General features: G+C 40.9%; 1 protein-coding gene and 1 long non-coding RNA gene across 7 annotated transcripts in view; both read left to right on the forward strand.

Moving 5' to 3' along the window:
* Nucleotides 1-3523: 3523 nt before the first annotated feature.
* Nucleotides 3524-5888, forward strand: LOC148115222 (uncharacterized). The gene is made up of 2 exons (XR_015732329.1): nt 3524-3560; nt 5592-5888. It is a non-coding gene; the product is annotated as an uncharacterized LOC148115222 (long non-coding RNA).
* A 5023-nt stretch (nt 5889-10911) lies between these two features.
* Nucleotides 10912-14914, forward strand: part of FAM131B (family with sequence similarity 131 member B) — a 64417-nt gene continuing 60414 nt past the window's right edge. For 2 of the 6 annotated variants that reach the window (XM_034410912.3, XM_087886462.1), the window contains exon 1: nt 11132-11999. In XM_034410912.3, coding sequence (XP_034266803.1) covers nt 11972-11999 — 28 coding nt within the window. In that variant the 5' untranslated portion in view covers nt 11132-11971. The other 4 variants (XM_087886464.1, XM_087886463.1, XM_034410915.3 and 1 more) reach the window with 4 other exon arrangements.

The following is a 14914-nucleotide window of genomic DNA, read 5'->3' on the forward strand; positions in this document are numbered from 1 at the left end:
ATAATCTGTAAGTAATTATTTCTCCCAGCGGGACCACTCCCTTTTTGAACTCTTGCCTTGTGCCCTGATCTTTTCCTAAGCACCAGGAAAGGGTGTGCCTAGGAATTGAAGTATGTCATTCTTGTTGCTAGCAGAAAACAATGGATTAAAGAAAGCACTCCAAAATCACTATACAGTACTGTAATAGTTTGTAGCCCCCTGCTGGACAGTGTTGAATGTGTGAGTTTCGAGGTTGACCCCAAGAAGTCTGAAGTCAATAGTCTTTATTTAGTTATTACTTATTAGCAGTTTTTAGCTGATTTAAAAGAATACTTATCTTAAGAAGTGCATTTAACTGCTCTTTTAGGGAAAATGTTCTTAAGAGGTCCATTTAGTTATTCTAATATAGAGTAATACTCTCTTTCCAACTCCGTGACTAAACTGCTACCTTTTTTGTCTTTTTCTTACCAAATTCAATTCCCCATGACCACAACTCCTATTTCAAGAGATAAGGAGTTTCCTGCTCATCCTTTACAGGGGATTGGGGAGCCAGAAATTGAAGTCTATATATTTTCTAAAGACTCTGTTGTCTATGTTGCAAAAAGATTGGCATAGCAATGGTTAAAACAAATGATACCCATGTCACATAAAATGATTTGAAGCCACCTCATACTCTGGATGCATAGAAATGAAAAACCTGTAAATGTGCTTCTGTCAATTTTAGTTAGCTAGTAGTCACATAGGAAATGGATTTACAAGCACCTTCCAATCTTTGGGAAAGAGACAAGATTTAGTTGTAGTTACATTCTCTGCATAGATGATAGAAATCCTGCACCTCTAGATAGTGGGGAGAAAAATTCTTGCTATGGACAAGAATGTTTGTGATTCAGAGAATAATACTGAGTTAGAGGAACTAGTGCTTTGACTCAGCATGAGGCAACTTCCCGTTAACCTAGCCTTCCTGCAATTTTAAACAAATGTCTTCTACCATCAATTTTTTTTCAACATAATTTTGAAATTATTCTTTTTTCAAAAAAAATCATTTATGTTATGACATCTTCATCAATGATACTGATTAAGCTTTCTTTCACCTTTATCAACTATGCTACTGTATATTTTCATTACATTCCTTTTCTACAGAGGAATTATTGAGTGTCATTTGTTCTTCTATAAGTGTGTGGTTTGGTATAACAGGGCAAGTACAGACTTCAACGGATAGTTAGAACTGCAGAAAAGACAACTGCAACCAGCCTGTCTTCCATTGAGGACCTGTATATTGCACGTCAGAAGGAGGGCTGAGAAAATATCTACAGACCCTCACATCCTGCCATCACTCTGTGGAACACCTAATTCCCATTATACTGCCTTATGCCTAAGCATATTTAGCCATGTATATGGTTGTGTTAGTATTATCCTTTTCAGCTTTTCTACTACCTTCTCTTATTGCATAATCATCATCATCATCATCATTATATTATTATTTGTTGTTTTGCATGTACACTGAAAGCTTATGCACCAGAGACAAATTCTTTGTGTGTCTAATCACACTTGGCCAAATATTCTATTTTATTCTATTCTATTTACTAAAATCAAGAAGATCCACAGAAAATTGGCTTAGTTTCATCCATCTGTTGTTGCAAAGATTATCAGAAAGACGCCTTTCTTACAGCATCCAAATTTAGTTGAAGGACAGCACAAATTATGATCAGTGTTAAACACATGGACATGCTTCACCTCACCATCACCAAGTGTACCACCACAGAAAGACAAAAGTTATCTTTTGTGAATGGTGGGGATGTATTAGGTGAAGCTAAGGAAGATTCCAGAGTGATAATTAAAGCATCTGGAGATGCCTATATAATTTCTGCCTAAAGTATCTGCATAATAGATAAGATTAATTTGGGCTATCTGACTATAATTTAGAATGCCTTCCACAGTCATCAATCTAATTAGTGGGCTGAAGTAATAGTAATGAGAATAGGCATTATTCCACCTTTTGAAAATATTGTTTTATTATATCATAAAATACATGGTACAGTGATATTTATAGTGTTAACTAGAAATTATTAATACAGGTAGTCCTCAAGTTACAACAGTTAAGTGACTTTTAAGTTACAACAGCACTGAAAAAAGTGACTTGTGACCATTTTTCATACGACCGTTGCAGTACCCCCGTGGTCACATGATCAAAATTCAGACAGTTGGCAACTGACTCGGGTTTCAAATTTTTTTACTACCGGTTCTGTGGGTGTGGCATGGCTTGGTGGGTGTGGCGTGGTGGGCATGGCAGGGGAAGGATACTGTAAAATCCCCCATTTCCTCCCAATCAGCTGGGATTCAGGAGGCAGAGAATGGATGGGGGTGGGACCAGTCAAAGGTGGTATTTACCAGTTCTCCAAACTACTCAAAATTTCTGCTATCGGTTCTCCAGAACTGGTCAGAACCTGCTGAAACCCACCTCTGATCTGACTCATATTTATGATTGTTGCAGTGTCCTGGGGTCAGGTGAACACCTTTTGAAACCTTCTGACAAGCAAAGTCAACGGGGAGGCCAGATTCACTTAACAGCCTTGTTAACTAACTTACTACCTGGAGTGATTCACTTAACAACTGTGGCAAAAAAGGTCATTAAATGAGGCAAAACTCACGTAACAAATTTTTCACTTGGCAACAGAAATGTTGGGCTCCATTGTGGTCGTAAGTCAAGGACTTCCTGTACTGGTATACCATCTTTATAGGATGCCTGGATACTGTAGACGACTTAGTGGGAATGGCCTCTGAATGCACCTGAAATTTAGCTACTTTTTAAATTCTGTCAGTTGGAGAGTTCTGTGTAACTTCTACTCAAGTATTGATAGAATACTTGTTATCCTTAAACGTGCAAATAACCATAAAGTGGATGGCATAATCTCATTGGACAAATGAGTTCAACAACATGTTTTGTGAAATTTTCCTTGTTTCTTTGATGCTGTTTATGTGCTTTGCATGGGAGTTGTCTTCAACAGCATTGGAATTGGCTGTCCTATCAACAATAAGGCATTATTTAGTGTGGTAATTCTTCCTTAAATTAGCTTCCCTGGATTCATTCTGCTTCTGATTTATAACGCTACACCAGCACAGCTTGTGCTACAATTAAAGGGCAAAATTATGTAGTTTGATTTATCCAGGGACACCCCACTGTGAAAGCTAATTTCTGGGAATTGTCTAAATCAAGTAAAGCTACAAGATAGTTGAATAAAATAAAATAGCCGTAAATTCATGTATACAATTTATTGTATTGTTAGCCATACTCACAAAAAATATTTTTACCAAATAATCCAATTGTTTTTATCTTTGTAGAACAAGATTTTCAGCTCTTGCTGGATATGTTCCTAGAGGTTTCATTGCATGATGTAATGGCTTTGGATTTCATGCATTCCTGGAGAATCTGTAGTTTCACTGGCTTTGGAAAACAAAGACAGGAAGAAAATTAACTCAGCCAAAAATATCAGTGATTTCTTTTTAGTTGGAACAATTCCCTACAATGTTTTCCCCCAGGTATTTGCTGTGCAGATGTATCTTCAGTTCCTGCAAGTTTCACGGTAGTGTAGAATAATTTTGAAGCTTCAGTGAATCAGCCAAGGTGGTACTTAATTTATCAGTGGTGGTGGACACAACCATGACAGTGTGCACCCTCTGACCTTTCTGCTATTAAAGTCTTCATTTGCTAAATGGGAGAAGATTGCAGGACAAAACTTTCACAAAATTAGTGCACTGGTAGAAAAGAGTTCAGGGGATGCCCATAAGCCTTCTAAAAAATGCCCAAACTTATGGTTGAAGAAAAACACAGAGACTAGTTTTTCACAGACAGAGATGTCTACCAGGTCCACAGAAATACTGCAGTCCATCCCTTGGTCAGCGGCTGATCAAATTCTCTCATCCACCGAATCAGCCATTAATGCACTAGTCGTCACCTACCCTTAGCAGCAGCATATACAACATGCAGGACCAATTCCCTACTGCACACTAGCACCTACAATAGCAGAGCCACAGTGGTAACCTGGTAGGCCTTGAATGAGGTGCTCTTGGAAAGATTAAAGGAGAATATTAAAACTTAGGGAACTGAAATGAGGTTAAAATATAGTTATCAGGAGAGAGAAAAAATACTTTTTAATGGAGTGTTGGAGTACCTGCTTTACCTTAAAATAATCCAGTCTGATCATTCTCCTATTTTTGATGATTCAGAAAAATGAATTTAAGATCAACTGATTCTCTTACAACAAAAAATTTGTTCTCTGGCACCAGATTAAGCACAAGTCAAGACTTGACTAACAAGGACCAATTAGGCCAATGAATATTTTTATTATCAATTAAAATATTCATTGGCCTAATTGCAGTCAGATTGTTCACACAAGTTAGGAAACCAACAGCAAACAAACGTAGATTCTGTTGATTCTGAAATGTGTATTTTTGCCTCAGAATGAATAAATCTTCAGTTCAAATTTTCTGTGTTAACCTATTCATCACCTAGTAGGAAAAAGACCTATTCATTGGAATGAGGAAGTTTTATTCTGAAACCATCTGCCTGAGAACAAAGGTCTTTTGCTACAGCTCTGATTTGTAGAGTTAGAGTTAGTCTAAAATATATGACAGTGAATACCCAGTTTTCCTCAAAAGGCTGACATTATCTGAGATCTCTAAATTATAACAGCTGGTTTTGTTAAAGTTCCTTATTATCCCAATTTTGCAGAGAAATTCCACTTTCTTGATTCTTCATAAGTTGTGCTACAAATGCAGAGTCCGAGTTACATGGAATAGCAGCCCCTTTCAAAATCTCATGGGGAAGGTGTGGGCTCTTGCTCCTACACAGGAGATGTAATTATATTCAGTAACTCTTGTGAACCATTTACCATAGGTGAAACCAGGAGGACGTAAAGGCAATCTGAACTAACCATCAAGCACACCAAATATCAATTTGCCTGAACATAAGTGTAAATGTGATGCAAGGACTGTATTACGGGAAACTACCAAATCTGATGATCTCCAATTGCTTTATTTTTTTCTTTCCATAATTGATTTATTTCCAGGTCTTTTTATTCCACCAATTCCCAATGTCATTCAATGATTTATAATAAAAATGGCAGGCAGGTAAATGGCTACTGCTGGATGAGGGAGGAAGTGAGGGATTGCAAGACTGCCTGGGAAACTGTCACAGAACATTGAAGATGGCAATCATGTGACTGCAGCAGTAGCAATCCAGCAGCACATCAGTAATCAGTAGTAGTAGCCACAACTTTCCCAACTTTCCTTCCTTTTGAGAGTCAAGGGTTGGATTTTGGACATATTCTATAAATCCATTTGATACACCTTGGTTCAAAATGTATTGCCCTATGATACGGTTTCATGTACTTAAAATCATAACAGTGAACTTTTTAGTAATAGATTACCCCACATTAGTATGTATCTCTTGATTTGGAGAGAATTTTACAACTGCCCCTTGCTGGTTTTCAGTGCAGATGTAATTTGAGATATAATTTGAATACAAAACTAATTGCCATTAGTTGACCATAACTATTGGCCATTGCCAATAGTGACCATAATGACCATAACTATTGGCCATTACCTCATGGCAGGACATCAAGGAGAGCTTAATCCAGAAGCATTCTCAAACAGCATACCATCTCCTTCTTGTCAAGAGTGCACTAGCACATACAGCTTCCAAATATCAGTCACATTCCAGGAGATAACACCTTGAGGAACATCCTTCCAGATGGGGACCGAAGAAAGCTTACAGGGAGAACTGCATAATAAAAAATACCTGCAGCTTTGTGGACATCTAAATCAGAATTCCCACCCATGGCAACTTCTAATATATATAAACTTCAACTCCTAGAATTCTCCAACCAGCTCAAGTAATCACCAAAAGAAAATGGAAAGAAATTCTAAAGCATCCTAAGAATAGGATTAAAAACAGTTCGGAAATTTAGGAGGGCAAATTTTAGCACCACAGCCTATCATCCAACCCTGGCAGTTAATGCTCAAATGTACAAGCTCAACATTGAGCAGCTGATAAGCATCAAGACAGCACTTAAAATTCTTAGTTTCTTAACATCCAATTTCTATCTGTGTTGACGTTCAGCTTGTCTTCATTTTCTTGCCTTCCAGCACTTCAACTTGTGTGTGCAATAACTAATAAGCACCATCCACCATCTCTAACAATACAGAAGCATCCGGTGTTTGCTACAAAAAATATGCTTTACAGTTGAACTTGGCTTATGAGAGTCTAGCATCTATTCATCTAATTTTATGCATTGAATGTATTTGATGCTGTAGCTGGTTGCAGAAATTTGGACTGAGTGGTTGCATTTGGAGCATGAGCTACATATAATAAAATGTTAATGATCAACACATTTATTATGGACTGTGCTTTTCGAGAGAAGAGAGACACACTCCTGAAAGCTTCTGCAATAATACATTTGTCTCTCTTTAGGATGCTACATTTGTTGTTCTCAAAATGACAGACTAACATGGCTGGATATTTCTAGAGAACCATCAAAGTATTCAAGCAAGGGCAAAATGACTCACAAGAGTAATTCTTCCTTGCCTCTTTGTCACAGTGTGGGTTTACCTTTAACCAAGGTAAACATGATAATCATGTTTCTTTTGTCCATGACTTTCTTATTCAAATAAAGTACAAGAAACAGGAGTGAGTCTGATTTCAGTATCAAAGTCAGCTTGCTCAGAAAGTTTCATTCTTCATTCCTTGTTTGCTTTATTGTGTATCACTCAAATCTTTTCTTTCGCCTAATAATACAATTCTGGAACAAGAAAAGTTAGCCAAGAAGAAAAGTCACTATTTGACAAAGTGCATAAGGTAATGTTAGGAAAGAGGGAAATTCAGCCCCCCTTTGCTATCTTGAGTGGATACATAAAATTAATTGTTATTCAAGCAAAGTAGAGCGTATACAAGTGACATTGCCCCAAATACATCTTGAATCATATACTTATCTGCTTTGCAAATTTAACTACAGTAACTTTAAACAGAAGATGATCATTCTATATTAAGCAGATTTACAATAATTGAGATTTTAAAGACACACTCTGAAATGTGAACTCTTATTTCAAGCATTGAGAACTTTGTTCTTGCATTGCATTGAGAAGTATTGTTACTTAACAGTTTATTTCAGACACATTTTTCATATAAGGATGCATGTATGTGTGCTGCATGTTTGAACACAGTCATGGGGGAATTTTTTTTCATGTGTTCCCATGTTTTTAAAAAAATGCATATAGAAACTCCTGAACTTTTTCATGGAGGGATTAAGAATAAAAAATAAAAAAATAAAATTTCTGTTATTTTTAATCCAGTACTTTTAGAATAAGTAGCCTAATTTCTCCATGCCACAGCACCCTTGCTACCACATTTCAAGTATCTTTCATAAACAACAAATTAGATTTCTGTAATATCCCCCCCATACACATACACATACAAACACACTCTGCAAAATACAAAATCTAGTAACACTAGAAGTAGAAACAAAACAGTTTTCTCTCTCCCACAACTGCATTTCCCATTATCTGTTATACCTCCATTCTAATACCAGTAGCAAGTCACACCTCCAGTTGCTGTATTTAGACCAAGGAGAGTCAAAAAGGAAATAGGTTGGACCAGAAGTGAAATTCAAAATTTTTCCCTACCGGTTCTGTGAGCGTAGCTTGGTGGGCATGGCAGGGGAAGGATACTGCAAAATCTCCATTCCCACCCCACTCCAGGGGAAGGATACTGCAAAATCCCCATTCCCTCCCCACTCCTGGGGGAAGGATATTGCAAAATCTCCATTCCACCCCACTCTGGGGCCAGCCAGAGGTGGCATTTGCCAGTTCTCTGAACTACTCAAAATTTCCGCTACCAGTTCTCCAGAACCTGTCAGAACCTGCTGAATTTCATCCCTGGGTTGGACCCAATCAGTGCTAACTCAAGTTAAGTGATGGTTTCTCCCTTTCAGGGGTTAAAATGAAGATGATGCACTGCTCCATGCCAGTCTTGGCAGGCAAGCAGCTTCACAGTAGGTATATCTGACACAGCCATAGCATTTTATCCTGGCCATGCCATCACTTTTAATTACAGTTAATTGTAATAATATTGTGTGATGTATCTTATACAAGGTGTTTGTGGCCTAAGATGTCAGGTCATCTTCCTCCCTTGGTTCAACCCACAGATGAAAATATTTCTGTCTGAACAGAAGTCTGGATCTTGTGGTCTTGTTTTTGCTATTATGAGCTTCATGGGTATGTGTGATTGTGTGTTAATCCTGGTGCTGTTTTCAGTTTGTTGGAATTTTAATCATGGAAAACTGTTATTCGGTTTTTATACTTTTCTCTTCCTTGTGGGGGAGAAAATGGCATAGTTCTTTCTTTTTGGTATAGTATACAGGTAGTCCTTGAGTTACAACAGTTCATTTAGTGATCATTTGAAGTTACAATGGCACTGAAAAAGTCACATGAGCATTTTTCATACTTACAACTATTGCAGCATCTCCATGGTCACGTGACGAAAATTCAGGCGCTTGCAACTGACTCATATTTATGATGGTTGCAGTGTCCCGGGATCATGTGATCACCTTTTGTGACCTTCTGATAAACGAAGTTAACGGGGAAGCCACATTCACTTAACAATCATGTTACTAAATTAAAAACTCCAGTAATTCACTTGACAACTGTGGCAAGAAAGATCGTAAAATGGGGCAAAACTCACTTAACAAATGTCTCACTTAACAACAGAAATTTTGGGCTCAATTGTGGTGGTAAGTCTGTAGTGCCAAACTTCAGCTAACTATCAGTAGTAGGGACATCCCATTGGCCAGGTCTAGTCATGGCAGTTTTTGCCACCACTTACCTGTTTGGCAAGAATTAGCTGCCTTTTGCATTTTTATTTATGATTATACACTCTACTTCAGCAGATGTATGAAATAAGCTCCTGAGAGAAGAACATTTTATATATACAAAGTTGTTGGAAAAGTAGAGGAGGAGGAAGCTGATGTGGTGAGGAGACTGGTGAGTGATTGAGAGGTAGAATTATTCATACCATTTATAATTAAAAAACCAAAAAAAAATCTCTGCAAGGCAGCCTGTATGTCACTTTAGTGCAATCAATAACCAAACTTTCTGGGGCATCTAAAAAACGATTGTATCTGTCTCTGACATTTGTTTTTGCTGCAACAGATGCTTCTCTTTCAACCATGTGTAAACATGAAAGCTCTCCTTCTGGTCATGTCATGAGGGCAGAACAGAACAGAACAGAAACTTTATTTTGGTCACTGATCAATAAAAATACATTCTATAAAATACACAAAGCAAAATTATCTCATACCATCAAATTGTTAGCAACCATTTGTAGGTGAAGCTTACACACAATATTGTAGACATTTGCTACTTTTGCAGAAATAAATTTATCTTGGTTGTTTAAGAGATAATGCAAATAAAAATCATCAGAGTGCTCTAGAAAATTTGAATAAAAAGAGGGCAATCAATGAGTGACAAATGTCTCTGTAGAACTGACATTACAAAAGAAAATGGGCTGTGATTTCTATGGTGCCTGAGTCACAGGGGTAATATTGGATTTCATATGGGGTTTTCCTAAATTTCCCTTCCAAAACAGTTGAGAAAGCATTAAATCCAGCTAAATAAAAGGCTCTCCTGAATTTGGAGACCATGATATAAATATGTATCTGGTATAGGCACTAAGATTTGGTTATTAATGCTCATAATGTATATAATCATGCTGTACTGGAACCTGATCACACAATACTATTATTTTAATTATACAATCACATAATTTTTACTGATCCAGCTTCTCTAGAAACCTTTATGGTTCCGCCATCCTAATTTTAGGATCAGATCAAGCTAGATCAAATTAAAGCAGAGGATCTTACAATACAGAAGGCCAAACAGAAACTGCCGCCTTTTCTCATAATAATGATAGTTAAATATAGGAAAACTCATGTAAAACTTAATATCAGCCGTGGTACTCGGTGCCATAGAAACCACAGCTCTACAGAATATGTGCCACCAGCGATTACCTCCTTTTTATTTAAATTTCCAGGGCACTCTGATAATTATTATTTGTATTACCTGTTAAACAATGAAGATAAATTTATTTATCTAAAAGTAGCAAAATATTGTGATGTTGTGTATAAGCTTCCCCCACAAATGGTTGCTGACAGTTACTGATGTTAAGGGATAATTTTGATTTGTCTATGGAGATTTTCAGTCATCCAGGTCATGGTTGTCCCAAAGGTGCTTTTTTCGAGAGGCAACTGGACTTTGTTTTTTCTTTGAAGACTTTCACTTCTCATCCAAGAAGCTTCTTCAGCTCTGAAGAAGCACTTTTGCCTCTTGAAAAAGCACCTTTGGGACAATTTTGGTTCCCTTGTCTTATAGAATGTATTTTTATTGGCCAAAGATGGAAATAAAAGTTTCTGCTCTGTTCATGTGGGGAGCTCTCCGCTATTCCTATTGCTTGGAGGGCCCGATCCTCCTCCATCTCCTCCGGGGAAGGCAGAGAAGACAGGATCGCGAGTGTGAGGAGCCCTCTCCATGCAAGCGGCTGCAGATATTTCTGCGTGGAGGCACCTGGGGGCCTCCGCTCACCCGTACCCGTCCGTCGCCGACCAGCTCAGCTCCCTTGTTCACCCTTTTCGGTCTCGCTTCGCCTCCTTCCCCGGTATCCTCGGCCGAATTTACTTGAATTTCCCTCCCTCTCACTCTCTTCCTTCGGCCTCTACCGCCCTTATCGTACCGCCGCGTCTCCGCAAGGGTCTCCCTCCGTCCAGCGGAGCTCCCCACGCGCGCGTAAAAAGCGATGCAGTGTAGCGCAAGGCAATGCGGTTGAGGCGCGTGCTCCGAGGCGCTGCTGCCATTCCCCTTGGCAAACGCTGGGAGGCTCTGCGCACACGAAGCCGTTGGGGACCCGGGCGGGGAGGAGGAGGAGGAGGAGGAGCGCGAGACGGGCTTTCAGAGCGCCTCGTCTGCTGGTCGCTTCGGGCGAACCGGGCTGTCCCTACTCTAAAGCAGAGCGCGCAGCACAGTGCGGAGTTTTGCAGCGAGGTTGCTCCACACACGGCGCGAATCCCGTTGGGTTCAAGAGGGCTTAATCCCAGGTAAGGCTGCATAGAATGGCAGTTTGCGCCTTCCCTTTCCCGGCTGCCATCCTCTGCATGCTCACCCGGGGCAAACGAAGGGACTTCTTTTGAACCCAACGCTTCGTCCCGCGAATCCCAGGTCGGACTCCTCGATTTAGCTCTCGCCGGTTCATCCTCCACGCCCTTTCTTTCCTCGGAGGGTGCCTCAGAATGACCGCTCCGGCACCGGAGCCGCTTTGCAAGTCGTGAATGCAAGTTCTCCGCTTTGCAGCGCCACTCCCCCTATCGCCGCCGCAACCCGGGGCGAATGGGCGGGTGTCAGAACGTCTGGTTTGTTTGCTGCTGCTCCGAGCATCACACGTAGCCGAAGCGGCAGCGCGGGGGCTCCTCGTTGCCTCCTTCCTTCAGCCGCGGCTCCGACTCAGCCAATGGCAGCGCCGCGCAAGGCTCCCGAGCTGTTTACCCAATCTCGGCGCTCCTTTTCCTCCTCCCCCGCCCACCCGTCTCCCTTGTCAGCCCCGCGAGCATCCTTCTTCGCCCAGCCAGGCTGAGGGGAGGCGGCAGCGGCGGGTCCGTCGGCCAAGCGGCTCTGGCGCCTCTCCCTCCAGGCGTCGCGCGCTGCCTGCCGCAGCCCTGGCTCGGAGCGCTCTCCCGCACCTGAGCGTAGTGATGAGGAGCTCCACCCGGCCCCGGGAGGGCTGCCTTGGGGACTCGCCGTGACGGGAATTCCGTTCCACAGCGCGGCCACGCTCCCGCTTTCTGCTTCGGTGCGCAGGCTGCTGCTGCTGCTGCTGCTCCTGCGGCGACGGCTGCTCCTTCTTCTCCGCTCGCCACCGCTCCCTCCTCCTGGAGGAGCCACGCTGGGCGGAAGGATGGGCTGCATCGGCTCCAGGACAGTAGGTAAGGAGGGGCGTGGATGAGACGAGGATGGAGGTTGCCGCAGTTTCCCTTTCGGGCTCAGGCAGGCGTAGATCTGGCCGCCCTTTCGGTCCTGGAAGCTGGGCAGGGCACGGCCTGATGCGGTGAAGCGCACAAGACGTGCGGCGGTCCAGGCGGAGCGCGCGTCCTTGTCTCGATTTTGGGCAGAGAGCGAGTTCTGCGCCAGGACCGCGGAGAGGGGGACCCTCTGCCCCTCGGAAGGCGCTGTCCGTCCCTTCCTGGCAGCCCCCCCCGGATGTGGCTTTTTACCCTCGCTCTGCCTTCTCTGCCCCCTGGAGGGAATTTCTTAGCTGAGTGATTGGCACCGAGAGGTTTTCCCGGAAGCCCACAATGCGCTTTTTTTGTGTGTGGGATGGTTCGCAGAGAAGGTGTGTGTGGATATGCTTCCACCTGACAGCTTCCACCACAGGGATGCCCTTATGGGGGGTGGTGGAAAGATGGAGCGGTGGATGGTCCCCGCACCTTACACTTCTATAAACCTGAAAAAAAATCAAAGGCAAGGCCACAGAGGTTGGAGGGAGTTGTTAATTTTCTCTCTTCCTCATTACAATTAGTAACATCAGAATCTATCTCTCTGCAGTGATAGCTGCACGTCCCTCTCTCCCTCCCTCCTTTGTAGTTGCTGCCCACGCCTCAGCAGAGAACAGCCACTGGATCCCTCCTACAAGAGAGAGCTGTGCCAGATCTCTTTGCTTCTTTGCGCCTCCTTTCCTTTAAAACCTACTGGGACCAGTCCATCCCTACCCAGTCTGGTTTGTAACCCCAAGTTTCTCTTTGCAGAAAATTGCAAAAATGCTTTTTACAGCATCCACTGACAACTGTCAGGAAATATATCAGAGTGGGTAGGTTTGGGGTGTCCTGAAACATAGCCTTAGTCAGGTTAATCTTGATCCACCAGGAATTTTTACTTAAGCGATAATCAATAGGAATTGACAATCCCATTTAAGGAGACTTGTTATGTAGATTTCCCCAGTAGATTGAACTCCCTGTCATCAATCAGGGATGTGGTGTAATGTTGGTGTTTTGTGCCCATGGCATAGATAAATTTTGAGTAAACTGCCTTTTTCCATACTATGCCAGCTAATTATGTTTCTCTATATTATTTTATCTTTCTTTTTTTCCAGTTCTCTAGGGCTCATGAATCATTATAGAGTGTCTGGGCATCCTATATTAGCTCTGTAACTCAGAGACTGCAGTTGTTGTTGTATTTATTAAGGAATAATCCCATAAAATATTGTCAGTTCAGAGTAAATATACTGAGGATCATACTGCAAGATTCAGCAATTTTTTTATTAATGTTGAACTTTATGACCTGGCTGAATTTGAACTTGCATTTGCAGATTTGTCCCAACTACCAATCCGTTTTTCTCCTCTGCCATTTCATATTTTTCTCTTTCCCTGTCCCTCAAGCATTGACATTTTAGGAAGTGCAGCAGTAATCAGAATGGGAACTGTGATTAAGGGAAATTAAATATAGGGATCTGTTTAGAAGCTGAGGAGTCCAAGCCATATGGGCTAAACTGGATGTGACACAAGAGATTTGGAAATAGACTTGAAAGCACACACCCACGCACGCATGCACACATACACACACACACACATGCACACACATGTACACACATACACACTGCTCACATCTAAGTATGCATGTTTTCCCTGCAGAAGAAAAGAGTTTGAGGCCACATTGCTTCATATTTGGTAAGAGAGTAGATTATTTGATTGAACGAAAAGTGTTTCAAAACTTTCCATTTCTATCCTGTGACTGCTTTTCTCAAATTTTAAGAAGGTGAGAAAATGATCATGGTTTAAAACAGTCTGTCCTAAACTGTTCACAAATTGCTATTATCAAGTCTAGTTTTGCACTATATTGTAAACAGACTACTGACACTGAAGGTTCAGTTCAGTGAACTCCGTGAAATATGGATTGCATCCTTGCATTGGGTTTTAATGATGGTTTTTTTCTCCCAGTTGTATCTGTCTCAGTGTTCTGCATCTTTCTGCATGTATTCTGCCATTATATACTAATGTTGAAAATCTTGTTTGTGGAGGCTCAAATTCTCAGAGATTTGGAGGAGAAAAACAGTAATTATGCATAGAAATTACCTAATACAAGTTGTATGGAATTTCATGATTCATTAATGCATGGGTGCCAGTTTAGGAAATAAGATTTTGAAGTATTAAGCATATGTAAAACAGCCAAATTATAAAGGATTGCACTTTAGAGATAAATGCATTTTGAATAACATTTTAAGGTGCGCCACCAGATCTTAAGAAAGATTATTGCTCATCTTGCCCATTGACATCTTACTTAGTCTTAGCATGCAATGCTGCTACTCTTCATTGGTTGTTGATGGATCTGATGAAATGTAGTCTTGGGTGAAAACTGATTCAGCCATACATTTGTTTAAAGCCTTAGAGAGGCTTACTGATTTTGTTAAAATATCTATTAGCAATTTTTTTCTACAAATAGAAACTGTTGAATCGATGGACAGTAAAATACTGTAGAATAAAAGATGCATAACATTGTTGAATGGATTAGGAGAGAGAGGGGGAGAGGGAGAGGGAGGGAGAGAGAGTTTTTTTTAGGCTTTGCTATTTTATGATAAAATGTATTAAGGTTGGGTTGCTCAGTGTTGGTTTTAATTGGAATAGTCCAGTAAAAAATTGAGCCCAGTAAAATAAATAACATAAAAATAAAGTTAACTTTTCTTATTATAAAATTCATAAGGATATGGTAATCACTTCCAGAGAGAGATATTTACAATAGAATCTTGCACTTTCTATTTAAAGGTAGATTACATAGAATTTAGTAGGAGTTACTTCCATGTAAGTGTGCTTAGAATAATTCTTTGCTATATCCACTACAGAGGTGCAAT

Source organism: Pantherophis guttatus, chromosome 2 (assembly GCF_059756535.1).
Source record: "Pantherophis guttatus breed Tessera chromosome 2, ASM5975653v1, whole genome shotgun sequence".
Lineage (NCBI taxonomy): Eukaryota > Metazoa > Chordata > Lepidosauria > Squamata > Colubridae > Pantherophis > Pantherophis guttatus.